The sequence below is a fragment of the Theobroma cacao genome, chromosome 8, assembly GCF_053813885.1.
Source record: "Theobroma cacao isolate CCN51 chromosome 8, ASM5381388v1, whole genome shotgun sequence".
Classification (NCBI taxonomy): Eukaryota; Viridiplantae; Streptophyta; class Magnoliopsida; order Malvales; family Malvaceae; genus Theobroma; species Theobroma cacao.
The window spans coordinates 10,962,955-10,990,473 of NC_142646.1; the positions used below are offsets into that span (position 1 = coordinate 10,962,955).

Here is a 27,519-nt window from a genome sequence, read left to right on the forward strand (position 1 = left end):
AAAATATATTTTTGAGAACTTTAAATGAAGTAATTTTTAATTGTATACTTACTTTATAAAATTTAAATAGGTAAAATGATAAAGATGAATTTAGAAAATTTTGATATAATTTAACTGTAATTAAATACGTTGAAGAAAATAAAAATTAAAAAATTATAATTATTCTGACGTCACACGAAGGACGAAAAAAGGCGGAAAATCGATATTTTTTTTCCCTTTTTGGGGGGTCTGTTTGGGTAATATCGTGTAATTTGGGTGAGGTGGGAAGGGCAGTGAGAGAAGCGGGGGGTATTTTAGGGCGAAAGAGATAGGGCAAAATAAACATGCGAAGAAACACTTCTACTCCTCTTCTGTGATTCCTCTCAAATCCCCCTCTTGCCTCTCCCTCTCCCTCTCTTTCTCAGGCAAGTTCTCTCTCTCTGATCTCACTATGTTTTTAACTGAAATAACGGTCCCTTTGGTTTCTAAAAAGTTTAAAACAAAATCAAGATATTTCAATATCATTTTTCCTTTTTGTCAGATTCAAAGCCTCTGTCTTTTATTTTCTTTTAAAATTTTCACGCGCCTTTCATTCGATTTCTTCGCAACCAAACGGAGGCTAGGTTTTTATTTGTTTTTGGACTTTCACATGCATCTCTGCTTCTTTCTTTTTTTTTCCCTGTCTGTTGTTTAGAAATAAAATTTCATTAATTTGTAGTTTTTTTTATTGATTTTGTATGATTTGACTGTTAGATGCACTGAATTAGTATGAAAAAGGGAGAAAGCACTGAAATACTTAATTTCAGTGAGTAATTTGTGGTTTTTTCCCTTATTCTTTCTAACTTCAAATTTTGTTTTCATTTGCTCCATTTTGGATAGGCAGCCATTATTTTTGTAATTTTGATAGGGAAAATGAGCAATGGAAGATAATTGATAGTGGATGAGTTTGTTACAGGTCGTTGCAAATGGCGGAACCTTCTAAAGTCATTCATGTTCGCAATGTAGGCCATGAAATTTCTGAAGTAAAGCCTCTTTCTCTTTGTTCAATTTAACTTCTATGGCAATGCCACTAAGTCTCTGGCATTGGTAGAGATCAAAAAATGTTTGTGCATGTGTGTGTGTGTTTTGACTGATCATGGAGTGTATGCTTCTTTAAGGCAAACAAATGAAAAAGTTAAAAACTTTTGGTGCATCTGTGAATTCCCATAAAGGAAAACTACTAATTGAAGTGGAACTTATATGTGAGATTGCTTGCTAAATCCTAATCCATTTACACAAATGTATGATGATATATTGTAGTAAGGATACTTTGGTAAGATGTTTTGGCACCTTGGGGATGCCTGTGGAGAAGAAACTTTACAAAGTTTATAGCTTATGAAAAATATTTGTTTAGATTAGTATTCACTTTTCCTGTTTGAAGCATTTGAGAAAACTAATTGATTTCATTTCTTATTCAAACTAATATTGGTGCTGCTGTATCAAACACAGTGAGTAAAAAGGGTACTCCACTTTGTGGCCTGGTTGAATTTTTAGTGTAATTTGCTTCTTAAAACTCCAAAGTTTATTGGAAAATTCCTGACACACAATATTGCCGGAAGACTTATCTGTATTTTGATAACTTGCAAGAATCACTTGACAGAAGATTGGGTAATATTGAAGCTGGCTTACCATGATTTCTATGTACAAACTTGGAAAAGAAATTTTCTTACTGCAAAAAAAAAAAAAAAAATACTGTGCTGCCTGTAAAAAGTTGTGTTTAAACTGTGACTCAATTTGTGGGAGGGTTTTAGTTTGGGATGGCTTGATGCAGAAAAGTGATTTTGCAGTCTAATACTATAGCAAAAATGAAGGTTAATTTGAAACAAAGAAAATTGTCAGTTGTCTGACTTATGATGCATAAGATAATCATAAACATGCATGTTGTTCATTAGGTTTTCAACTTAATTTAGTAGGAAATGAAGTAAATAGCTAGGAAAATTATTTTAGTGAGGGGTTCATGATAGCGGCAATCACTGCAGAAGGCACTCTTTGTTCTTTAAAGTGGATAAAAATGATGTTTGCCGCGATGAAAATGCATAGGATTTTACTATTTAACAGCACTGCATATTCTTCATTGTTAAATGTGTGTTATCTGATGCATCTTCTACTCTTTCATTCAGAATGATTTGCTTCAGCTTTTCCAGCCATTTGGAGTGATAACAAAGCTTGTAATGCTCCGCGCAAAGAATCAGGTTTTTACTTGATGCTTGTGGTAGATTTAGCTGTTTAAACTTGACAATTTATCCTTACCTAGATATATATCTTTGTTCTGTTCGATTGTGTTTAGGCTCTTCTTCAAATGCAAGATATTCCTTCAGCCATCAATGCGTTGCAGTTCTACACTAATGTTCAACCAACTATTAGGTATAAAAGTATCATATTTGCTTCTGTTTGGGCTCCTTATTAATCTTTATGTATGATTTGGTAATGTTCAGAGGGAGGAATGTCTACGTCCAATTCTCATCTCATCAGGAACTAACTACAATGGATCAGACTGCTCAAGGACGAGGTGACGAGGTTAGTAAATTAGGATATTAATACAAAATGAGATATAGTTATTGTCTTTATGGAGAAGCATGTTTTAAATGATGCAGCTTCTGTGAGACAATTTGTATTTCTAGCATTTAGAGTAGCAAAGAACTGGATATGAGTTTTTGGATTAATTTTCAAGTTTTTGTCTTTGATATTGTCTTTGACTTTAAGGATCATTCAGTTATCTCCAGGTGAAGTTACGACAGTGAACCTAAGGCTACATAATTAGGGATGACTGATGCCTCATGTTGAAAATAAGGAGGGTACAATGATATGGTAAAATGACTATGAGAAAGACTTTAACTTGAACGAAATTTGAGGCAGTTTGATTTTCTAAAGCTGTGCAAGTAAAGAATGTGGTCTTCTTCTGCATTAGTAATTATTTCTTAACTTTGATATTGGGAAGTAATCCTTGATTGATTGCTGTGGAAAGAGACTCTATTCTGGATCACTGAAAGATTGATTAACTCATAATATGAAAGGGAGAACTTTTGTCTCTTGGCAAAGGGAACTGCTTTTATAAGTTCCTACTGATAATATTGGTGGTTGGGTATGGGTTAGTAGCTTTTTGACTAGTAGATTTCATTTATGAAGATCACTATTGCACCATAAGCTGTTGATAATTCAGCTGTGTCACTGATAATGCAATCTTTTTTTTTTTTTTTGCCTTTGCAAATTATTTGAGAACATTGCATTCTGTCAGACATTTTCTGTAATTATTGAAATACATCCTACCATTCTGTGGTCAAAATTTTTGGGTATCAGAAGAACATTTTCCAATGTGCACTTGAACGAGAGTTTGTCTTATTCTGTTGGGGTTTTCGTTTTGGAAATTTTTGAACCTTTTAATTGATAATGAAAAAACACTTAAAGGTTTGAAAGTTCAATTGGCATTTCACCTTTTTGGTTTCAGTTACTTGGGCCGTTAATTATTGTGGATAATTGACTATGATCTGTTTATTTAAACTTTGGTTAAAAAAAGAACATGGCCCAGTCCTTTGTCCTGTTAGTTCTCTACATCATATTTTCCAACTTTAGGGTGCAGAAAATCTGAGGTAATAATTTCTTTGTAGCGCAACTAACCTTAAGTACATAGGTATTAAATGAATAGAATAGATCTCTTTTGACTTTCTTTTCCTCACTTCTTGGTTTTCCTTCCTTAGCTTGTATAGTTCTTTTCAATCTTAGTGTTTAAAAGCCTTTTTGCTGCATATTCAGTGATTGTTTCTTTATTCGTTTGATCTTCTTCTCTCTGGCTGCGCTTCTTTATTATTCTCTTCTCTATCTATACTTCTCCATTTATACTCTTCTCTCTCTTCTGTTCTATGCGGGCTGTTATCGGGCACACTCTGGATGCACAGCCGAATCGAATCCTCCTGGTTACAATCCATCATATGCTATATCCTATTACCGTGGAAGTGCTACACCAGGTTTTCTCACCTCATGGATTCGTGGAGAAGATCGTCACATTTCAGAAGTCGGCTGGTCAGCTTCACGCTTTTCTTTCTCTCTCCATCTCTCTATTTTCTACAGCTGACTCCTGAACTCGTTAATAATATATAGATGGATTGGATATTTGAAATTTTTTTTTCTTTGGAAGGGCTTTTTGCAAATATATTTATGTTAATGACCATCATAATAAGAAATAGTTTCAAAGCTGTGAAGTTTCAGTATTTCCATTTTCTATTGTGTTTGCAGTGATTCTTGTTAAAGTGTTGACGCATTACATTTGAGATACATGGTCATGACTTTGAATCAACTGTTTTTGTTTTTCTGAAAGCCCCTCCATTGTTCATTTTGTTCTTGCAAACTGTATAGGTTTTCAAGCCCTGATCCAGTATCAACTGCGCCAAAGTGCAGTCTCAGCTAGAACTTCCCTTCAGGTATATTTAGTTATTTATTTCTTTAGTCACTCTGGATGGTAACTCATTTAATTTTTATTTGATGGTTTATTTTTGGAAGGAGGTTTAATGTCTTGTTGTTTTGCAGGGCCGTAATATTTATGATGGCTGCTGTCAGCTGGATATACAGTTTTCAAAGTAGGTTTTCAACGAGTAACAATTATATCATTTTTTGTCTTGGGCATGTGGGCCTGGAAATTCATTTGTTTCTTTGATTATACTTCTTCATTAATATTTTTTTGGTAAGATTAGATTATACTTCTTAAAAATCCATTTGTTGATTATTAATTTTTTATTAATTTACTCATTCCAGCCTTGATGAATTACAAGTTCATTACAATAATGATCGATCAAGGTATATGTTAGCAGCCACTTGCTTCTCTTTTATTCGCTTTTATATCTTGTTGACACTTTCATTTTGATGCTACTAAGCATTGTATTCCCTCCTTGCTTTAGGGATTTCACAAACCCAAATCTTCCAACAGAACAGAAGGGCAGATCCTCACAGGTGTGTTCAATTTTGCATCTTCCTTTCAACTTAAGTCTTCTTGAGTGTGTGTATGTTTGTAGTTGTTTTTTGCTGTTGTTTCCTTCATGATTTTAATTTGCATATATATTTCAATGCAGCCTACTGGGTATGGTGATGTAGGAGGTATGTATGCCCTGGAAGCTCATGGAGCTAGGGCAGGTGCTTAATTTGGTACTTGTACATTGATATGTTTATTGGTACTCATTATTTGATTATTTTCCTTATTAACTGACACTTGTTGGTTTTCCTGTGTTTCAGTTGGATTTCCACAGGTGGGTATTACTCTGATCATGCTCTAAATTTATATGAGAGGATTCTTTCTAATCTTGGGGGTATTATCATCTTTATGTTATTTGGTGGGAACACTCAGGATATCTGCCAACTAACCTCTATTGTTTCTTAAATTCTTGTTTCAGTAGGAATGTGATAAACATCTGCTTTTCCTGCATGCCAAATTTTGTCTTTGCACCTGTCTACATTTTCTTTTTTGGTTTCATGACTGATTATTGGAATATGCATTATAGTCTTGACAACAGAAATGGGTTTGATCAAACTTGGATTGTGGACATAATTTGGTCTAGTGGATTTCATATGCATCTGTGTTTCGTGCATTCTAGTCTCCCACACCTCGAAGTATTTGGACTTTTGGGGTTACCACAAAAAGGAAACATGCTAAACATTTTTGTTGCAGTTGTTACACTTCCTTTAACCTCCATAAGGTTTTTGATGGAAACAAAAGTTGTTGCATTCCAATGAAGGGTGTTTGTCTATTTCCATCTTGCATGGGTGCTCTAGATTCTTTAACCATGTGAAATTGCTGTGAAGTGCAGAATGGCTTTTATAAAATATCTGTTTATTTATTTTATCTGTGAAACACTACCACATAAAATGATTGGATTTCCCCCCCTTCTCTATGAAATGTAGATGGCTAATGCAGCTGCAATTGCAGCTGCTTTCGGAGGAGGTTTGCCTCCAGGAATAAGTGGGACAAATGATAGGTGTACAGTGCTTGTTTCCAATCTAAATCCTGATGTAAGCTAGTTGCCATCCTCCTTTTTTTTTGAAGTATAAAATTACTATGGACTCTTCTATCTTCAGGCTTGACATTTAATATCTTGCTTCAGAGAATAGATGAGGATAAGCTTTTCAACCTGTTCTCACTTTATGGAAACATTGTGAGAATTAAACTTCTACGCAATAAACCAGATCATGCTCTAGTTCAGATGGGTGATGGCTTTCAGGCTGAACTGGCAGTACACTTTCTCAAGGTTTGGCTTTTGAATCTTTCGAAATGCAGTTCTTGGATTTTTAATTCTCACTGAAAAATGGCATCTTAAAATTTCTTTGATTATGAGTTACTGATCTGGATTATTTCTTGGATGTTAATCAAAATTTGTTCTTTCCTCACCATATAAGGTTGGGTATCTTTATCATACTGCACCATTATGGTCTATTCAAGATGATTCACCCAAGAACCTTGTTAAATTATATGATTCTGAATGGGGTACAGTTGCTTAATATGATGCAGAGGTGACCCTATGTAGTTGGAAAATACCAGGTTTCTTGATGATTTAATTGTGTGCCAAGTTCATTCTGATAAAGAAGAGCTGTTTTCTTAGGAGTGATCTTGCTGGTGTTGATGTCACTAGTTCCTGAATCTATCTAGTTATGCGCCTTCATGTTGTTCTAAATGGTAAAATTATTGGGCTGAGTAATTCATAATCTGGAGGAATTTCTCTTTACTTCGTCTTCATCTTCTTTTATGCATCTGATGCAGTCTCCACTATGATGCAATGAACATCTATGAATTCGTTATTTTCCCCTCTCATGTCGCAAGGTATATCTAGGAAACTCACCCCTCAATAAGCTCGATAGTTACCTTGTTCTTTAGACATGTACTTAACTCTTGGACTTCCTTTCTGTGAGAGAGGCTCTGGACACAATGCAGTATGGAAGAATAGTGAGCTGTTTGCATTAACCTTTTAACCGCATTTTTTAGATGTTGGGCATTTCACCTCTCATCAGGTCTTTGTTGAGTATTGTCTGGTGAGGCTGGTATGATTATGCATAATGCTGAATTAAAATTCCTTCTTACTGTGTGCTGACACTTGCAATTTGAGATCCAGGGGGCCATGCTATTTGGGAAGCGACTGGAGGTCAACTTTTCCAAACATCCTAACATAACACAGGGAGCTGACACACATGAATATGTGAACTCAAATCTCAACCGCTTTAATCGGAATGCTGCAAAGAACTACCGTTACTGCTGTTCCCCAACGAAGATGATTCATCTTTCCACTTTACCTCAGGATGTATCTGAAGAGGAAATTGTGAATCATTTGGCGGAACATGGCACCATTGTTAATACCAAGCTCTTTGAAATGAATGGAAAGAAGCAAGCCCTTGTTATGTTTGAAACTGAGGAGCAAGCCACTGAAGCCCTTGTCTCCAAGCATGCAAGCTCGCTTGGTGGGTCAATAATCCGAATTTCATTCTCTCAGTTGCAGACAATAAGAGAGAACTCACAGTAATAGTTTAATGGTAAGGAATTGCAATGGTACTGGCATTAAGGATTCATTATTGCCCAGGATATTTGTAAGGGGTTGTAGGTCGTCATTTATCTCTCTTATCGTGTAATGCTCATCTAATTGCTTTTAATGGTGTTGGATACTTTTTCGTTTAACTTTTACCCCCACTTTTTACTTCATTTCTCTAGTGCATGTACGGTGTACCACTTAATTTTGATTTTTTATAATGCAGATGGTCAGTTTCGAGGAATAGGAAGGGAGAGAGAAGTAAGTGTAGTTGCAATTGCAGTTGAGGGAGTCTTTGTATCATTTTTGTATATTTCTTGTAATCCAGGCTAAGTGGTCCATTTCTGTTTGTATCCGCATGCCATACCCGAATGCGTTTTCCTTGCAGTCATTAAGATGATTTAAATTCTCTTACTCCCTCTTCTGGAAATATTTGACACTGGATTCAAACTTGAATTCTCTCCTCTTCTATCTTCTTGGATTGGAGCTTTGGCAACTCGCTTAGGTTTCCTCTGTTTCATAGACTGGAGTTGTGGCATTTATGCGTCTGTAGTGTGCTTCAGAAGCACAGCCAAGGGTTAGTTAATTTTGGTAATTTTGAATCTGTTTCGCCACTCCCACAATACAAAGAAAGCGAGATTCTCACGATGCTTTAGTCTGACAAGCACCTGCACCTGTTTGTATCTCAACATGTCGTGCGAAATTGTGCATTTGACCGTTACTCAGACGAATTTTTTGATTTGATCCACATCATCTTCCGGTATTCGATACAAAGTATTACCGCAACAAAGACGAATAGGAGAGAGCTTTGTGCTGCAGAAGCTCTGCTAACACACTGCCATTCACTTCATTAATGCTCTCATACATGTTGCACATAAGCTTAGAAGCAATATATGATACAAGGTGGGGTGCCATCAAAGTCAACTAACACCATTTCTAATTGTCTGCAACTAACACACAGCTTATAGAGTAAGCATCCACAACAAAGGACTTGGAAAAGATTTTGGCCCCAAATAAGTCTTCAATGTGGTCTCAAACCAACCAGTATTTGAGATAAAATTTGAGTAATTTTCCTTCATCTTTCATTTCTGGTCCATTTATTTTGGCCTGGAAATGATTTCTCATGTGTAGTAATTTTTTAAGTGAATAAGCTGACCTTGATCACATTAATCAAGTTCAAGCTCGGATCTCAGCCGTCCAATCCTTATCACCTTCTCTCATCACTTCCCCATCAAAAAGGCACGCATGCATGCATACAAATACTTCTGACTTGGGATCCGTCAATGGACTCAAATATTATCCGATTATCAGCTCCGTTTAGCTACAACCATAGCTACCTTTTCACGAATCAAAAATTCAAACTCCGTTTCCCTTCAATCAGTATCAGACTCCAAGGCAGGAAAAATTATCATTCTGATGCTAAGGAGTTCGACGAGTCGGCATTTGAAGCTGAGAGGCTGAGACTGGACGCAAAGGCTCGAGACTCAATGGCCCAGACTTCCAAAAGAGTGATGGAGGCGCTTGCAGAAGAAGAAGATGACCCCCAAGCTTGGAAATGGGTCATCCGTAAAAGGATTTGGGATTTAATGGAAGCCCGGAATATTGCCCAGAATCCCAGACCCGTTCACCATCGGATCCCCAACTTTATTGGTGCACCTGCTGCTGCCAAAAATGTAAAAGTCTAGCTTTTCAGGCTGTTGAGGTTTCTCTGTTTTATTTGGTTGATGAGAAATATCAATTTTTTTTTTTGGGTCGGACAGTTGAGTGAGCTGCAGGTATTTGGGATGGCAAATTGTGTGAAGGTAAACCCGGATTCGCCTCAAAAGCAAGTCAGGTTTCTCACTCTTTCTGGTTAGTTTATTCAAAATAATCAATGTGGTATGCCTATGACAACCAAATGCATTCCATTTTATATGTTTTAATCATACAGGAAGTGTATATATATAATCGGCTGCCTTTTCATGCAAATCTAAATTCCAAGCGGGTTATGCTGCAGATTTCGTAAGATTTAAATATCTGTTTTATATATGTGTGGAAGAAATGCTAATAGGTCAACTGGAATTGTAGTTTTTGTCTTCAATTGATAGTTATAGAGCTACCAGGAATCGCAGTGATGGGCAGTGTTATTCCTTAAAGTGCTAATAGATGCATTGATTTGCATGGTGGCTTTTGAGAGACATCATAATAGGGGTTTTATATGGGTGTGTATCTTGGATTGGAATTATTTTAAATGAATCTGACATTCTTTTCATGACATTTAAAACATTTCTGTCTGGAGCTGGAGCAACTTATGTTCTTAGCTGAATATATTACCGCTATATATGCACAGATGGCAAGAAGTTGTTGACTCCTCAACCTCGTTTGAGAACCGGTTTCTTTTCGGTACTTGAATCCTCTAGGCTAACTCCTAGTACTATCAATGAGGCATGCAATTCCCTTGGGATTGCAAAGTATGGAAGGCCAATTGGATTGGATGAAAAGATCAAGGTAGATCTGATTGTCATTGGTTCAGTTGCTGTAGATCCAAAGACTGGGGCTCGACTTGGCAAGGGAGAGGTAAGGATCCGTTCTATCTTTGCTACATTACTCTTTTTTTTTTTTTGTTTCCAGACTTTACTTATCATCTTCTAAGATTCATTGTGGAAGAAAATAGCATCTAAAAATATATATTTTTCATGTTCTACCACATTTTATAAGACAAAATGCTAATTCTAGTTATAGCCAACATTTGTTCTCTTGTTATCTCATCTGGTAGTCAATAATGAGTGGATGAATGAATCATACTTGATCAGTTTGAAGGGAAAAAACTTGCAGACTGGGATTTTCTGTTGCTTCTTTTCTTGGCTGCTAATAAGGCAATTTGTCTTGCTATGGATTGAACAAATTGATCAGGATTCTTCTTTTATATTATGGTTCAACATTGCTTTGACACTTTATTGATGTCTAAGTTATCTCCATTACCTTTCTGAGATTTCTATAATTGCGTTACCCTTCCCAAACTGCTATTACTAATTGAAACTGTACTAAGCCAATAAACTCCCCAGCAGATCAAGGAAACTTGTTTATTTTGTCTGTGTCAGATGGAATTTTGGTCCAATATTTTAGCATATAAATTCGTTGAGAGTTTTAAATTGCAAATTTAAATGTTTTTGTTTTGAACCTAGAAGATTTGTGTGGTTTTGTTGTAGGGTATACCGGGTTTGGGATGGTAGATTATCAGAAGCCATATGAATCTTTCTTACTTTAAGAGAAAAATTTGGGACTTGGCTGCAGGGATTTGCTGAACTCGAATATGGCATGCTGCAGTATATGGGAGCCATTGACGAGTCAACACCAGTGGTCACCTCAGGCATGTACAGTCACCTATTTTCACTGAAGTTAGAAATTTTAACAAACAACTATTTCCCTTTTAAAATTATTAGGGCATACACGAGTGCTCAAAGTTGAACTTGCAACAGTGAGCCTGTGGTTTCTGTTGGAAATGATTTTGGCACAAGTGAATATCTTGATTTTTGTCATGAGTTGAACATTCTCAAACCACATGAGAATAATTTGAATTCTAACTTATTGAAACATTTAGAAATATCTGCAACTCTCTAGCACTCAAATTCATTGAAAACTGAATGACTCTCACTGATGTCATGTTTGTACTGCAGATGCTCATGTCATATGTGTAGATTGTTGAACTATTGCTGATGTGTTATCTGTTGGATTTTTCTTTATTTCTTGATGCTTGTGCCAATAGATGATCTAAGGTGATTGGCCTTGTGAACCTCCTTGAATGTTACCTGTCATCTGTACTAATCGAATTATACGTACTGCTGTTTTATCTCTGGTATTTTTGTTAACAATAATGAAGTGTCATCTTAAGACAAATCAAAGATCGTGAATTGTGAATTGCAGGTCCAAAAACATGACATGTTATTTTTGGCTTCCAATTATTATAAATTTAGTCTTTTTCTGACTTTTGCTTCTATCAGCTCACCATACATTATTCTCAACATAAAATTTTGTTACTTGTTGTTTGACAAATTTCCCACCTTGTTTGTTGTATTCTACATTTACGTTTGCTTGTTACTTGTTACAGTGCATGACTGTCAGTTGGTGGATGATATTCCGGTTGAGAAACTGTTGGTCCACGATGTCCCTGTTGACATCATATGTACTCCTACTCAAGTTATTTTTACCAATACAGCAATCCTGAAGCCTCAAGGTTTGTTAAATTTTCTTGTTTTTGATTTGAGGTCTTTACCATTGCCATAATTTATTTCTAAGGGGGTGGATCAATTGATAGCCTCTAGCTTATCTCTTGCCCTGAAAATTTTTGACAAGTGCAAAGTACAAACGTGGGATGGACCTTTATGATGAATATTTACTTACAAATAGTTCTGCTTTAGCTACAAATATACCTTTTGAAAATGAAAAATGGCATTACTTAAGTGTTGATTTTCCCAAAGAAAGATCTCAGCTGAAGTATCTGAACACAGTCCCACTCTTTAGTAATTTTGCCTTTCTCTGCTTGGGATGTTTTTATAAGATTCTAGGCTTCTAGCGGTGCCTCTACAAGTAATTTGATCTAGAAATTGTCTCTCCTAAAAATTAATGTAATTTCTTCCGTTTGCAGGGATCTACTGGGAGAAATTATCTCCTGAAAAGCTGGGGCAAATTCGGATACTGAGAGAGCTCAAGAGCAAAATTGAACGGGAGACTGGACAGAAGCTTCCCTGCGGTCCATCTGAGAAATTACCCTCCACTGCTCAAAGACGGCGCCAACGTTCATAAATAGCAAAAAGATGGTAGAAGAAACAATTCGAAACTGTGGCTTCAATTAGATACATTTCGTTTTTGGGTGGTTTAAAATCTTCAGGGTTCAAAGGGTACATTGTGACACAAATATTAACTATAATAGGAATAGAAAAAACCTTTGATGAGCACTTACAGCATTAAGTAAATTATTTAAAAACATTAAATACTAATAGAAGAATTTTAGGAGCTTAATACTAATAGTTTGCAACTTCATTGGAGGAGCTTAATACTAATAATTTTAGTCGATTATCTCATGTAGTTTTCATCTTACTTGAGCTCTCTAGAGTTGTTTATAAGTCGATTAAACTTCATTATCTTAGGTTTCTGTTGATTCCTCTTTTTAAAAGCATCAGGAATGTATTCATAAATGAAATTTGGTTAAAGAAACCTAGTCTTGCGTGGTAGTGATACAGTTTGACACATGCAGGACATAAGACCTCTGACATGACCTGGTCCTCTCTTGTGTAAAAGATACTACACATCAATATGATATATCTGGTCGCTAATAAGATCAAACAAATACCCTTAGCATTGATACATTTAAGATTCAATACAACACTTAAATACACAATGTTAGTGTAATAAGCTTAATATGGACAATTTCAAGAGAGGGGTGAATTAGAATGTTTTGTATATTTTGAAATTTCTTTCAAATTCTTGAGAAAATACTTTTGCTTAAATAACAAGTTGTCTTTTCGAAATAAGTGGAACAAGTGATTTCTTATGAAATAAGAAAAATTAAGTGCACAAATTAGTTTGAAAAAAGAGAGAAAATCAACACAATGATTTTTATAGAGGTTTGGCTTCTTGCCTTTGTCTTTTCCTTTAGATCTACCAAGGAGTTTTAAATTCACTATTGAAATCAAGTTTAATACAATGTCGTTTATGGATTAAGCACAACTTAACAATACAATGCCTTTTATGGATCAAGTACAACCACTTTACCCTTTATTTTGGTTAAAGTATAACCACTCAAATAGTACCATTTTAATTGGTTAAGGTATAATCACTCAAATACTACATTTTTAATCAGTTAAGTATAATCACTCAAGAGAATACAATAAAAGAGATGAGTACAGCTAGAATGCCACGACTCGAAACTCCTATCGAGCCCGTGACAACTATCGCGATGTCTTGATAGACATTCATTACCCGGAATGCCAATCGAAACCTCATAAGACTTAACATCAGTTTTCTTGCTTCCCCTGTGAGTATTAGTTACTAAAATCATGTTTTAAAGTGATATGAACCAATTTTAGTTCAAAAACAGTCAAAGAGAAATTTCAACTACACAGGGGTATTTTGGTCATTTTTCTCAAAAATTTCGAAACCAGCTAAAAATGTAGTATGTGAGTGGAAAACACATATTTCATAATAAAAAATAAGTTTAGATATATAAAACATTCATTTAAAATGAAATTATGACTATTCAAATATAATAAAAATACTCAATAAAACATTCTATTTTCTTATAAAACAATATTTATAGAGTTATCGGTAAATAATTTTTGTAGCGTAAAAGCTAAATAAATTCATACATACTATAATACAGATAACCAAAATATAAAATTTAATATACAGTGACACGTGGGCCCACGAACGACCAAAAGTATCAAAAGCGGTAAACCTACAGTTTTTGAGGACGTAAGTCCAACTGTAGATCTCAACAAAGTGAGCTATCTATCGACTATCTTGAGCCTGAAATGGGTGAAAAAGAAGGTGGTGAGATTATATAATCTCAGTGAGTAAACAAATATCATCTAAAATATCTAAAGCTGAGTAAATAGAAACAGATAAAATAGTTAACATACTGTAATTCATCACCTTTCAACTCATTTCAACCAAATAAAATCAATTCATATAAATCGAGTAATCAACATGGCATATGAATTTCTTAAAACTTTGGCTCATGCCAAAATCATTATCATACTCAATTATTAGGGATATCTTGACCGAGGGCTATCCCAATCGAGTCCGCCAAGGCTGTTAAAAAGTTATGTACGCATAAATCATGTTTTTATTTTGAAGACATAGCCGTTCCTTGGTGTTGGCTAAGTTCACCCTCACGTGGTGGTTTGGCGTGAAGTGAACTTTAAAGTGTTAACCTCAAGAGTTATCCATCTGCGCCTTTCATACTGAAGTAAGAATATAATAGGGTTACTGTGCCCCTCTAATAGGCTGGTCTACGGAACTCGTCTACTGCAGCGACTAATTTATAACCCACCATACAATAAAATTTGCAATAGCATGACATGACAATTATTTTATTTTATAGCCTCTCAAGGTAAATTAACAGTTCATACATTTTCAACACAAATACCAATTCAGCCATTCATGCAAATATTATCATAAGCCATTCAATTCAAACCATAATTTATAACACAACAATTAGTCTCCAATTACTCTATTTTCAAAACCATCATTCAATTTCAAGACAATTTTATAAAATCATTTCATTTAAACACATTTTGTTTATAAAACCTAAAAATTTACCATTTAAACTCATTTTCCATAAAATCACAAAATCGGATGAAAACCACTTTAGATAATTAAGACGATAGTAAGGTTACTCACAATTTAGGGAGTCGAATTCCAAGTACTCCGATTCTTGATCCTCGGATACTATCTCTTTACTTTTGCCAGAATTCTCACCACCTAGACATAATGCATAATAAGCCATTTACTACATTGTGCTAAATTGTTATAAAACCAATTTAGGCTCTATACTAATGCATGAAATGGGATGTAAATTGTTCGGATTATCATCTAAACACGGTGTTCTACACAAATTCAATTGTGTACCTAAAATAAACGGTATTAGCCTAATTCAATCTATCACTCGATTAATTGGCCAATATGTCCAATTCAAATCCAAATAATTCCATTTTTCTTCAATTCTCCAAACCATCAAACACAAATTAAATAACTTGAAATATGGTAAAATCATCTTCACATTTTCTCTTGGAAAATTCGGCCATAGAGGGTTCACTAACAATATAATTTTTCAAGCTTGATTCTCTCACCATAAATCACTAATTCCTAACCAAATCACTTGAAATAAAATCAAAATCATCATCAATATTCCACATGGAGAATTCGGCCAATGATGGGTGATGGGAGAAAATGAATTTTTCTTGTTGGTTTTTCATGCTGCACATCACTAACTAACTAAAAACACTAAAATACATTGAAATCTAACCAAATCAAGCATCAAAACTCCTCCCCCCATGTCCGGCCAGCAAGGGTATCCTCATGCAAACTTGATTCTCAACCATGGAAAATGAAAAAGAATGCATAGGAAAGGTAGATCACAAGCTAGAATTGAAAAATCTTACATTTTGTCACTTATTTCCTTGAATTTTCACACTTTTCCCTTGAATTTTTTCACTTAGGGTTTTGTTCTTCCCTTTTCTTCCTTTGTTCTTGCTTTGGCCAGCCATATGAAGAGAAATGGGCTGATTTTGTGCTAATTTATAAGGAAAATAATAAATGAATGAAAATTTGACACATGTCACCATTATATTGGTCCATGTGTCATACTTAGCCATTAAGCAATCTCTTTCTATCACTTAAATTTCCTCAATTATCCATGATAATATTGGGTAAAATCCATGTGCTGGACAAGTGTTGGGTGGTGTAAAATTACAATTTTTCCCCTAAGGTGGCAAAATGACTATTTTACCCCTATGCTCTAAAAAATGCCAGAATTAAAATTCTTCACTTCTCAAACTCAAATTATACTACAAATGATCAATCTTAGTCAAAAATTTCATCCAACACTCACATCTTAACCTCGGGTGGCAAAATGACCATTTTGCCCCTAAGTCATGAAAATTCCAATTTGACTCCAAATCGGTCCTCGAACTCCGAATCACCATTTTAAGTCATTTCGAGGTTTTAAAATTCTCAATTTCATCTTAAAATCTCTATTTGGACTAGTTCAAGGCTTAATTCAACTTAATTGTACCATTTGGTACAATACCGTCCTTTAACGATTTTCAAGGTACCCAAGTAAGCAAACATGCATTCTTATGTAGGAATGGCCTAATAAACATATTGTAGAGCTGAGCTTGACATAGAATGCCTCTTAAAGGCAGAGTGGTAGATTAAGTACAATATCTAATGAGGAAGAAAATAGGACATAGCTTGGTTCCCATAACCTCTTGGAATTTACTCCAAAATCGACTAGTAAACTAAGTACCTTTATCCGAGATTATGGTAATTGGAACCTTGTGCAATCGCATTATTACCTCAATATATGGCCTTGCATATTGGGCCACCCCATAGGTAACCTTTATTTGTAAGAAATGAGTGGACTTTGTCAATCTCTCTACGATGACCCAAATAGAATCATACCCTTTACTAGTGCGAGGTAACCCCGTCACAAAGTTCATAGATATGTGCTCTCACTTTCACTCAGGAATAAGTAAGGGTTGTAACAAACCTGCAGGCCTTTGATGCTTCGCCTTAACCTGTTGGCATACTAAACACTTAGCCACAAGCTCAACTACATCTTTCTTCATACCCTCTCACCAGTATATCTCTCTTAAATCATGGTAGATTTTGGTGGATCTGAGATGTACTACATAAGCCAACAAATGTGCCTGCTTAAGAATCTCCCTCCTTAGACCATCCAAATCTAGCACATACACTCTCTTTCCACTGTGGAGTAATCCATCGGTATCTTTAACTAAATGCTACCCTTTACTCATTTGGATACCATTTAAGGCCTTGGTCACCCATTCATCTTTATCCTAAGCTACCTTAATGTGATTAAGTATCATACACCTAACTTAGAAATGTGCTAATATAGCATTTGTATCACTGATCTCAAGATGCACTCTCATGTCTCCTAAACCATGGATGTCTTCACCAAGGGTCCCCTACTAATGGTGACATGGGCTAAACTCCCTATAGACTTTCGACTCAAAGCATCGGCTACCACATTGGCCTTGCCTAAATGGTATAGGATAGTGCAATCATAGTCTTTAAGCAACTCGATTCATTGACGTTGCCTAAGATTAAGATCCCTTTGTTCGAAGATGTACTTGAGACTCTTATGATCTGTGTAGATTTCACACGTCTTCCCATAAAGGTAATGTCTCCAAATCTTAAGTGTGAACACAATGGCAACCATCTCTAAGTCATGGGCAGGATAGTTTTACTCATGCTTTTTCAACTATTTAGAGGCATAAGCTATGACCTTGCCTTGTTGCATCAGCACACATCCCAAACCAACACGTGAGGCATCACAATAAACCGTATATCCACCCACTCCCTACGGTAGGCTAAGTATGGTAGCTGAAGTAAGACAACTCTTAAGTTTTCCAAAGCTCTCATCACAAGCAACATTCCATTGAAACTGTACATTCTTTTGAGTTGATTTGGTCATTGGTGCTGCAAGTCTAGAGAAATCCTTGACAAATCATCTGTAATATCCAGCCAAACTTAAAAGCTTGTGAACCTCCATCATAGAGGTTGGCCCTAGCCATTTCTCCATTGCCTTTATTTTCTTGAAGTCTACTATAACTCTTTTTTTGGAAATCACATGACCCAAGAAGCTAACACTATCAAGCCAAAACTCACACTTAGAGAACTTGGCATATAATTGATGATCTTTCAACACCTGACGCACAATCCTAAGGTGTTGTTTGTGTTCCTTCTTACTCCTCGAGTATACCAAAATGTCATTAATAAATACCACCATGAAACTATCCAAATATGATTTGAACATCCGATTCATCATGTCTATAAAATCTGTTGGGTGTTCGTAAGACCAAAAGACATAACTAAAAACTCATAATGTCCATACTTAGTAAGGAATGCTGTTTTAGGTAGATCCTCCTACTTAATCTTGAGTTGGTGGTAACAAGATCGAAGATCAATCTTGGAGAAACATTATGCTCCCTGTAACTGATCAAACAAATCATCAATGCGAGGAAGTGGATACTTATTTTTTATCGTTATCTTATTAACTCGTCGATAATGGATGCATAGCCTAAGTGATCCATCCTTCTTCCTCACAGACAATACTGGTGTACACCATGGTGACACACTAGGACGTATAAAACCTTTATCCAAAAATCTTCCAATGGATCCTTGAGTTCTTTAAGTTCTGCCAGTACCATCCGGTATGGTGGAATGGATATCGGTTCGGTATCTTTCACCAAATCTATATAGAACTTGACCTTTTTATCTGGGGGTAAGTTGGGTAATTCTTCCATAAACACATCAAAAAACTCCCCAACTATGGGCACATCGGCCATATTTTTGACCTCCACCTAAGTATCTTTTATAACCGCTAAAAATCCTTGGCATCCATGTTGCAACAATTTCCTCATTGTCATGGTAGATACCACATTGGTTGGAACAATATTGTGATCACCTTGAATGCTAAAAGACGGCTCGTTCGAGTAATCGAATTTAACTAGCTTGTTACAGTAATCTACGTTAGTGAAATTTGGTAATAGCTAATCTATACCTAAAAGCACATAAAAGTCCAACATATTGAGCAAAATCAAAGTGGCTCATATGTCCTTATGCCTTATTTGAACCACACAAGACTTGTACTCAAATTAGGCAATAAATATTTCCTTAAGTGAAGTAGTTACTACCAAGCAAATTTCCATTAAAGTACGATCAACATCCAATTTTGCAGCAAAACATGAAGACATAAAGAAATGTGTAGATCCAAGATCAAATAGGACACGTGTTTCAGAACCACAAATAAGAAGAATACTTGAAACCACAACATTGGACATCTAAGAGTCCTGAGGTGTTAAAGCAAAAACTTTGGCTTGTCCCTTGTTAGCTGCTCTTTGATGTACAGACTTAGATGCCCTACCTTGAGAATAACTATCTGCACCTTTACCTCTAGCTCCGGTAACTGCTCGAATATGTTGAGTTATAATAGATGGTGGCGATAATGTAGCCTAAGATGTGGGGTGTGAGCCTTCCCGAGATAGTGGTGCCATGGGATAATCCTTTCTCATGTGCCTTGGCCTCTGAAGTGACTGTTCTACTCTCTTGTTGAAAGCCATGTGACTGAGAAACTCTATGCTGGCCTTGATGGCTTGTGGACATTCCATGCTCGGTGTTAACACCTCGTTGGCTCTTAGTTTTAGCCTTTTTGGCTCTATCTCGAGTCCCTCGACTCTCCATGATTTTTTTCTCAATCTTCTGCTCACAATCAACAGTGGAGGCATAAGTATCAAATGCTTGTGATGCAATAGCCTTAAATAGTGGTTCTGCCAACCTATCCATAAATAGTCTAATCCTCATATCCTCAGTAGTTACAAGGTATGGTGCATATTGAGATAACTGTGTGAATCGAATATCATATTCAAAAGCTGTAATGCCAAGTGTTTGCACTAGTACTTTAAACTCATGTGCCCTAGTGGCTTATACATTATCTGGCTGAAATCGACCTAGAAAGGTCACCGTAAATTCCTCCCAAGTTAATGGGTTTGTGCCAGCTAGTCTACCTTTATGTAAGGACTGATACCACTGATAAGCCACATCTTTAAGCTTAAAACTAGATAACTCCATTGATCACACATTAAAACATCCTAAAGCAATGCAGATTTTCTCCATCTCATCCCAAAAAATCTAAGGGTCCTTTATTGCATCGGAACCAAAAAATGAGGGCGGTTTCATCTTAAGGAAATTTGTTAGTGAAACCTCAATAGTCCTTCTAGTAGACTCTGATTGTTGTCAGTCATCTTGACCTTGAAAGCTATGTGCAGTACACACTGGCTATCGATCCGTTACTCACTTCTAAAGGTCATCCAAATGGGTAGCCATCATTTCCATGACCTTATTAACCCCTTGTAGATTTGCTACCACATCTGTCAAGGTGGGTTCCCTAATGGGCACTTTGCCTTTCACCTTTTAAGTCTAAGCATCAACAAGCTCCTTTGTGGGTGCCTCATTACTAGATGCTATAGGTGGCTCCTCATTAATAAATCTCGTGGTCCGAACATGTTTACCACGACCCCTAATGGTGGAAGTCTGTGGTCTCATAAACGCATCAATGGGAGCACTTGCTCTACCGTGCCCCTAGCTATAGCTTGTGTCCGAGGTGGCATCCTTAACTGCACGAGCAACACTAAAGTCAATATGGTGAAAAAAATGGGTAAAAACATATTTTCACAATCTTAAACTTTGTTTTAACTTTCAAAAGAATTCATTAACACTTTTGGTTGTCTGTTACTTTTGAAGCAAAACATTTTCTAAGTTTGGAAAGGGTCAAAATATGTGATTTTTATAAAACAATCTTTTAGAAATAAAAAATGGTGATAATGATTCCTTTGATTTTTAGATGACAAAAAATGATTTGTTCATAATTTTTGGAGTATGTTTACTGTGAAAAATGGGAGCCGAAAATTCAATTTCAATTGAACATTTTCGATTTTGTTCTTGAAACCAAAATTTAGATTTTGATTCTTTTGAATTTTTATTTTTTTGATATTTTTATTGAATCGAAATGGGGGGGTAGGGATTTGCTTATTTATATTAAATATCTTAAGTAAATGGAGAGTAAAATGGAAAGAAGCAAATATGGGGACATTTACTTAAATAGTATTTAATGTAAATAAGCTAGGTAGGTTTTAGAGGTAATCTGTTTCAGAAACTGCATTCTATTTCAAATGTATCGATATATGTTCATGATGTATCGATACATATGATCATGTATCAATACATGTTCATCATGTATTGATATAATTTTTTCATAACCAAATGTACTGATACATGGGCCAAATGTATCAATACATTTCATCAATTTCAAAAAAACAAAAAGGGTAAAAACGTATTTTCACACCCAAACTTATAAATATATCACATTTTTTGAGGGTTGGCAACTCTCAATCGCAATTTCAAGGTAAAACCTTAACTCTTAAGCTCTTCCACCCCATTTTTGCTCAAAATCACCATTTTTCAAAGATTTGAGCTTGGTTTTAGGTTTTAAATGAAAAATAAGATTTTTCCCACTCTTGAATCTTTAAATCATGGATTTTTGATTTTGAAAATATGGTTTATTGTTCCAAAATTATTAATGTCTGCGAACTAGAGAATTTGAGTGGATTTTCCCCCTTGATATAACTCACCTAAGGTAAGAAAGTTGATTTTATGGGTTTGTACAAATGGGTATTTTGATGAGTAGTAGATTTAGTCTAGAAAATTAGTTTAGGCAAACCCGAATAGTTTGAAGTAGCATAGAACGATTGTTACGTGATTCCTAGACTAAGTATTAACTAAAATATTGATTTGGGTATTTAGGAACCATTGAAATCCAAAAATTTCATTAGAGTAGATTTTTGTGTACTTGGTAAAAATCAACTTTTGAGGTGAATGGATACACCACTTTCGAAACAATTTTAATATGTAAAGTTGAAAGCATGATTTGAATGATGGAGGGTTTATTGATAAGCATGATTCCCTATAAATATTTATTTTAGAAAATGTATTTATGGATGTGGAAATGTTTTGGAAATTGGTTTTTGAAACTACATGTATGTGTAAATATGTTATTATGTATTAGTTTTCAACAATGGGGGATAAGCCTATTTATGATTGTTGTCCACTAGATGAGTTTGGCCTTGAGGCTAGTGTGGGTACGAGAATTATATATATGTGATTGAGAATGATTGTGGATGATTAAATATTTTTGAATGTAAATATTATGTTTATGGATTGAGAAGATCTCAATTTTTCCTTGATTCATGTGTTTTACATGATTTGTAATTGATGCTTGATCTTGGTAGGATATCCTTTGAAATTTCGATTGTGTTGTAATTGGTTCTAGTCTTGGTATGGGGATAAGAATACCCTAAGGTTAAGTTTGGCCAACATGTCACTTTTTCCCCTATTGTATGTTAACTCTAGTCTCGGTGTGGGGGTAAAGTTACCACAGGGTTAAGTTGGGCATCATACCACTTTTCCCGTTCTTATGAATCCCAATGTGGGGGTGAGAATAACACAGGGATGGGTGGGCGAAAATACCCATTCTCACCTTAACTTGCTCATGGTATGTATTGATGTGATTTATTAAATGAATGGTTCATTCTCGATTGAATGTTTGATATTGAACTTGAATGTTCATGGGTTACTTACCGTTGTCTCCTTGCAAATGTTTTGTAAGTTGAGCTTCGATATGAGTACCATATTTTATGCACATGAGTTTTGAGTGCATTTTATGGTTACATAATTATCATAATTATTTTGCAACTATGATTTATTGCAAAAACTCTTATCCCCTGGCTTGTCTTGTTCCCTGTATTCACTCATAGAGCCTTTGTGACTCGCATGTTATTTTCTCCTATTTTGTTTCAGATAAGTAGCTGCTTGATTAGATGACTTGTGGAGTAATGGAGCAACTCATTTGAGGGAGGTGTGGTAGAGTCTTTTTTTCGGCCTTCTAGTGTTGTACACTCTATAATGTGTCTAGTTTAGTTTTGAACTGTCTTGTTGATAATGAACTCTATTATGTAAATAGCGTTGATAAACTTATTTACGTGTCTACATATTATGTTAAGGCCCAAATATGGGTTCATAAAATGATAAGACTATGGTGGATGGCCATATCATAATAGGCATAGAGTGTGTGCTGAACCGCAGTTGTTTTATTTACATATGAATATTTGTATGAAACGTGAAAGAAACTACACTTTACATTGAGAAGTTCCGTAATGTGCTGGCCTTTATGAATTATTCCATATTTTGATTATGGATGAACTTATGTTAGTGAATGTGATGGATGACTAGCCCATGCATTTATGGATTTAGGATTACTTGGTCCTAGTGGGCCATACCCAGGTAGGCCCATGCACTGGTCACGATCTTTCTCAAAATGGGATGTGGCACTAACTAGTTAATAGTTTTCTATTATCACTTAGTCCTTTGTTCTTTGTTCCTTTAACAAATTAATCATTCTTGTATCATGGCAAGCTTCTTCACTTGCTTTCAAACAACATTTTCGTTAAGGGATTCAATCTTAATCTTGCATAATTAAATGATGTAGTTAGACATCAAAGAATGAGGAATATTTTGTTATCATAAAAAATATATGAAGTCAACACCGCAATGGTGTCAAATCGAGCCTTTGTTATTATGTTTATATGATGTTGAACACTTTATGTATGTGGCCACGAAATGGCTTTATAGTCAATATGTTATTTACATCTGGAAGATTATAATAGCTCGAAAGCCCATATGTGCAACCAAAGTGTGCGTATGATTTTTGTATGAAAGGAGATATGAAACCATATGTGATATAAATTATGATGACTAAATGAAAGGTTTAACCATACCTTTATGATGATGATTTTCCATATTGTATACAACTCACTTGATTAAGTGTACCATTATCATTATATATATAAGCTTGTTTGAGTCTAGTGAGCTGTACTTATATCAATCCTTGCATCGATCATGACCTCAAAATCAGGTCGTACACAAACTATGCCTTGACCTATGGCTTTTTTCAATAATAAAAGTTTACTTTTCTAAAGAAAAGAAAGGGCTTAGCCTTTAGTATTTAGTGTGTACAACAAACAACGGGAAGATCCCTTTTATTTATTTTTGTACATCAACGCATCCCTATTATTAAGACACTTACCTAATATTGGGTGGGTTAAAGTCACACGTCATTGCTAAAACACTAATTTTCATAGGGTTTTTTTTTGGCCATCAATTTTCCTAGCCAATTACCTACCATGTTGTTTGCTTTTTTTATGATGAATGGAAAACTTTTACTGTTAAATTAGCCAAGGGTAACTATTAATTAGCCTAAATCTTCCTTTATTATAAAGTATATAGATAATTAATGCTAGTTCAAAATATTTAAATTTAAATTGAATGCTTACCAAACAAAAGTAAGGGTGAAAGTAAATGTAATGGTAGAAATCTTTAGTTGGTACGTTGAGTTAACCTTGTTAATTTTTCTCTAATTGATTAAGGTCTTCATTAAAGAACTAATCATGAAATGTATTTTTCAAGCCATTTCTGTTTTTAGTTAAAAGAAAATATCTCTTTTTTTCTTATACCTTTACAAGACCTTAGAGTTATCACACAATATAGATGGAATAATTGATGTAATATTATTTTATACTAGTGTAGTTTCAAAACTTTACAAGTGAAAATAGAAATGTTGTCACATATTCATTTAGTTATTATATGAATTTATTAAATTTTTTAAATATAACTTTGATTAGAATTTATATCACATGCCAATTGTCTATTATATTAATTAATTTATTTTTCTTATACATATAGCTTAATGGATAGGTGACAAAGTTCTAAATTCAGTTTATAGAGTTTATGAATTCCATTGCCTATATAATTATAGGATATTCCGTTTGATATGCACGAAAAAGTATTTTACGAAAGTCATGATTGAAATGCTGTACGGTTGGTGAGATCTTTTTCTATGAAAGTACTTCAAAGTTTCAAAACTATCCCTACAAATTTAAAAGAGAATAACTACACATCTTAATTTTGATATATATATATATATATATATATATATATATATATATTTGTCTATAACTTTGTGATAAATTGTTGACTCTATACAGTTTTACAATGATTTAATTAATTAAAATGTCTTGCATTAAAGAAAAATTTTATTTCTTAAACTATTTTTATTTTCAACAATATAGACATTAGAAATTTCATGCACTAAGGTATAGTATTGCCTTTTTTTTAAATCTTAAAAAATATTAATTATTGAAGTGAGGAAAAAAGAAATAAAACTCTTAAAAAATCCAAATTCTCTCTCTGATTTTTCTAAGTCAAAACCAGATTCAATCCAAAAAAAAAAAAAAAAAAATAAACAGCCACCACCATCGTCAGCAATGTCGACCAAGCACACCTCGATATCTCTAATCCTTGAAGCTATATAAAACCATAAATAAAAAATTTCAATGAGAATCATTAAAACCCATATCAAAGGCAAGCAAAAATTTCGGGATCTTAATGATAGCATGAAGATTTGTACTTGCTTCCAGTGAAAATATTTTACGAAGAGTATTTTTCAACAGAAAAAAGAAATGGATGTAAATAATCCGTATGGTTATAGTTGCAATATCCTTTCCTCTTATTAAAAGCCCTGGAAAACACCCTGCTTTTGGTATACCAAATACCTTATATATATATATATATATATATATTACTCTATCAAGCAGCACATTACTTGCACTCACCGGAGAAAACCAACAAAATCATGATGACCTTACTCACCTACCCTGGATTCTTGATCATTGCAGTTGTTCTATTCCTTACCTTCCTCACTTGTTCTAGAAAAAGAAGAGGGCTCCGCTGGCAGTGGCCTGTAGTTGCGAAGTTACCGCAGTTTGTTCGCCGCTACTGCCAGTTCCATGACTGGAGTGCCCAAATTCTTGAAAGAAGCGGCGGCACATGTCTTGTAGTAAAAAATCTCTGGTTTGTCAATATGGATAATTGGCTCACTAGCAATCCTGCCAACGTGCAGCACATAATGAGCAAAAGCTTCACTAAATATCCAAAAGGAATCGATTGGAGGAAGCGATTTGATATATTTGGAGATTCAGTGTTCAATTCTGATTCTGTTAAATGGAAGTACGAAAGAGCTCTTTACAAAGGCTTCCTAAATCATCAAAGGTTCCATGAGCTGATGCCAAAGATTTTTGAAGATAGCATGGAGAAACAATTGATCCCAATTCTTGAGCATGTCTCCAAACAACATGTACCAGTGGCCTTGCAAGATCTGCTTGGAAAGCATATATTTTATTTTTCTTGCAGAATGACCACCGGATGTGATCTCGGTTTGTTTCAGAGCAGTTCCCACGAACATCTTTTCGCAAAAGCCATAGTTAACGCTTGCGAAGCAATATCGTTTCGGTACTTGCTGCCAGAGTGTATCTGGAAGTTACAAAAATGGCTAGGTATTGGAAAGGAGAAGAGATTAAGCGAGGCCAGGAAAACTCTAGATCATTTAGTTTCTGAATACATATCAATAAAGCGAAAAGAATTGAGCAGTAGATTGAGAAAGGAAGATATGGATTTCAGTATATTAAAACTTCTTTTAGATAGAGATGAACTTGCTGGGACATTATCGATCTCAGATGAAGTTATGAGAGATAACATTATAACTTTTATGTTCGCTGCTCACGACACCACAAGCACAGTCCTGAGTTGGTTTTTCTGGATTCTTTCAAAGCATCCAGTTGTTGAAAAGAGAATTAGAGAGGAAATACAAAAATACCTTCCAGATAATGGGAAAACGAAATGGCTAGCATTTAATGCTAAAGAGTTGAATAAAATGGTTTATCTGCATGCAGCTTTATGTGAAACATTAAGACTGTACCCTCCAGTTCCTGTCCAGACAAGGACTGCTCTTCACAACGACACCCTTCCAAGTGGCCATAAGATCAATCAAGGAACAAGGGTTTCGATCTCCGTTTATGCAATGGGAAGGATGACATCCACCTGGGGAGAGGACTGCAATGAATTCAAGCCAGAGAGGTGGATTACCGATGATGGAGGAATTAAACATGAACCAGCGCACAAGTTCTTTGCGTTCAACGCGGGGCCTCGAGGTTGTTTAGGGAAAGATTTTGCTTTCACTTTGATGAAGGCGATTACATCAGCTATCATCCACAACTACGATGTCCAAGTAGTAGGCAACAGCCAAATCGCCCCTAAGCGAAGCATCATTCTTCACATGAATCATGACCTCATGGTTACAGTTAAGAAAAGATGGGCTTGAGCGATACGTGTAGTACCCTGACCCAAACAACATTTGGAGTAATGTATTATTGAAACTAATAATGTGACGTCAGGGTTCCTTATTTGTTTTTAATAAATCATTTGGGTTTATGTTAGAATATTCTCGTGAGTAATTAGAGACTATTAGTAAAATATTGAGGGCTAATATATGCAGTTAACTTAGTAGTTATTTTTGTTTTAATGTGGGAAAAAAAAAGAGGTGCTAAAATTTGATCCAATTCAAAGAATTCGACTCAACTCATTCAAAGCCAAGTCCGACTATAACCTAATAGAATAGTAAAATACTTTAACCCAAGCGCAAATTGATTTGAATCGAGAAAAACTTATCCCAAAACAACTCCAAAATATAGTGACCCGATTTCTACTTAACTCAACTTAAAGTAACCTAAAATCTAAACTCTAAAATGACTCAACATATATGATAACTCAAAAC

General features: G+C 35.1%; 2 protein-coding genes and 1 pseudogene across 5 annotated transcripts; all 3 read left to right on the forward strand.

Moving 5' to 3' along the window:
• Window positions 1–265: 265 nt before the first annotated feature.
• On the forward strand, window positions 266–7,928 carry PTB3 (polypyrimidine tract-binding protein 3). Of its 3 annotated transcripts, XM_018125881.2 has the most exons (16): window positions 266–404; window positions 935–1,001; window positions 2,139–2,210; window positions 2,306–2,382; window positions 2,454–2,535; window positions 3,912–4,035; window positions 4,369–4,433; window positions 4,540–4,589; window positions 4,765–4,806; window positions 4,908–4,959; window positions 5,079–5,139; window positions 5,239–5,252; window positions 5,905–6,012; window positions 6,105–6,248; window positions 7,107–7,521; window positions 7,741–7,928. In XM_018125881.2, exons 2-15 carry the CDS (start codon window positions 945–947, stop codon window positions 7,509–7,511), a joined length of 1,353 nt encoding a protein of 450 aa, XP_017981370.1. In that variant the 5' UTR covers window positions 266–404; window positions 935–944; the 3' UTR covers window positions 7,512–7,521; window positions 7,741–7,928. The 3 variants fall into 3 exon arrangements, with proteins under 3 accessions (XP_017981370.1, XP_017981369.1, XP_017981371.1); XM_018125880.2 differs by lacking the exon at window positions 7,741–7,928 and having other exon boundaries at window positions 7,107–7,663; XM_018125882.2 differs by lacking the exon at window positions 7,741–7,928 and having other exon boundaries at window positions 5,079–5,103; window positions 7,107–7,663.
• Window positions 7,929–8,688: 760 nt separating this feature from the next.
• Window positions 8,689–12,448, forward strand: COG0212 (NagB/RpiA/CoA transferase-like superfamily protein). 2 transcript variants are annotated; one of them, XM_088808957.1, is made up of 6 exons: window positions 8,689–9,187; window positions 9,275–9,365; window positions 9,844–10,070; window positions 10,788–10,867; window positions 11,580–11,727; window positions 12,139–12,306. In XM_088808957.1, exons 1-5 carry the CDS (start codon window positions 8,798–8,800, stop codon window positions 11,716–11,718), a joined length of 927 nt encoding a protein of 308 aa, XP_088665083.1. In that variant the 5' UTR covers window positions 8,689–8,797; the 3' UTR covers window positions 11,719–11,727; window positions 12,139–12,306. The 2 variants fall into 2 exon arrangements, with proteins under 2 accessions (XP_088665083.1, XP_007019552.1); XM_007019490.3 differs by having other exon boundaries at window positions 8,698–9,187; window positions 10,788–10,863; window positions 11,602–11,727; window positions 12,139–12,448.
• A 13,069-nt stretch (window positions 12,449–25,517) lies between these two features.
• On the forward strand, window positions 25,518–27,158 carry LOC18592655 (alkane hydroxylase MAH1 pseudogene; annotated as a pseudogene).
• The last annotated feature ends 361 nt before the right edge of the window (window positions 27,159–27,519 follow it).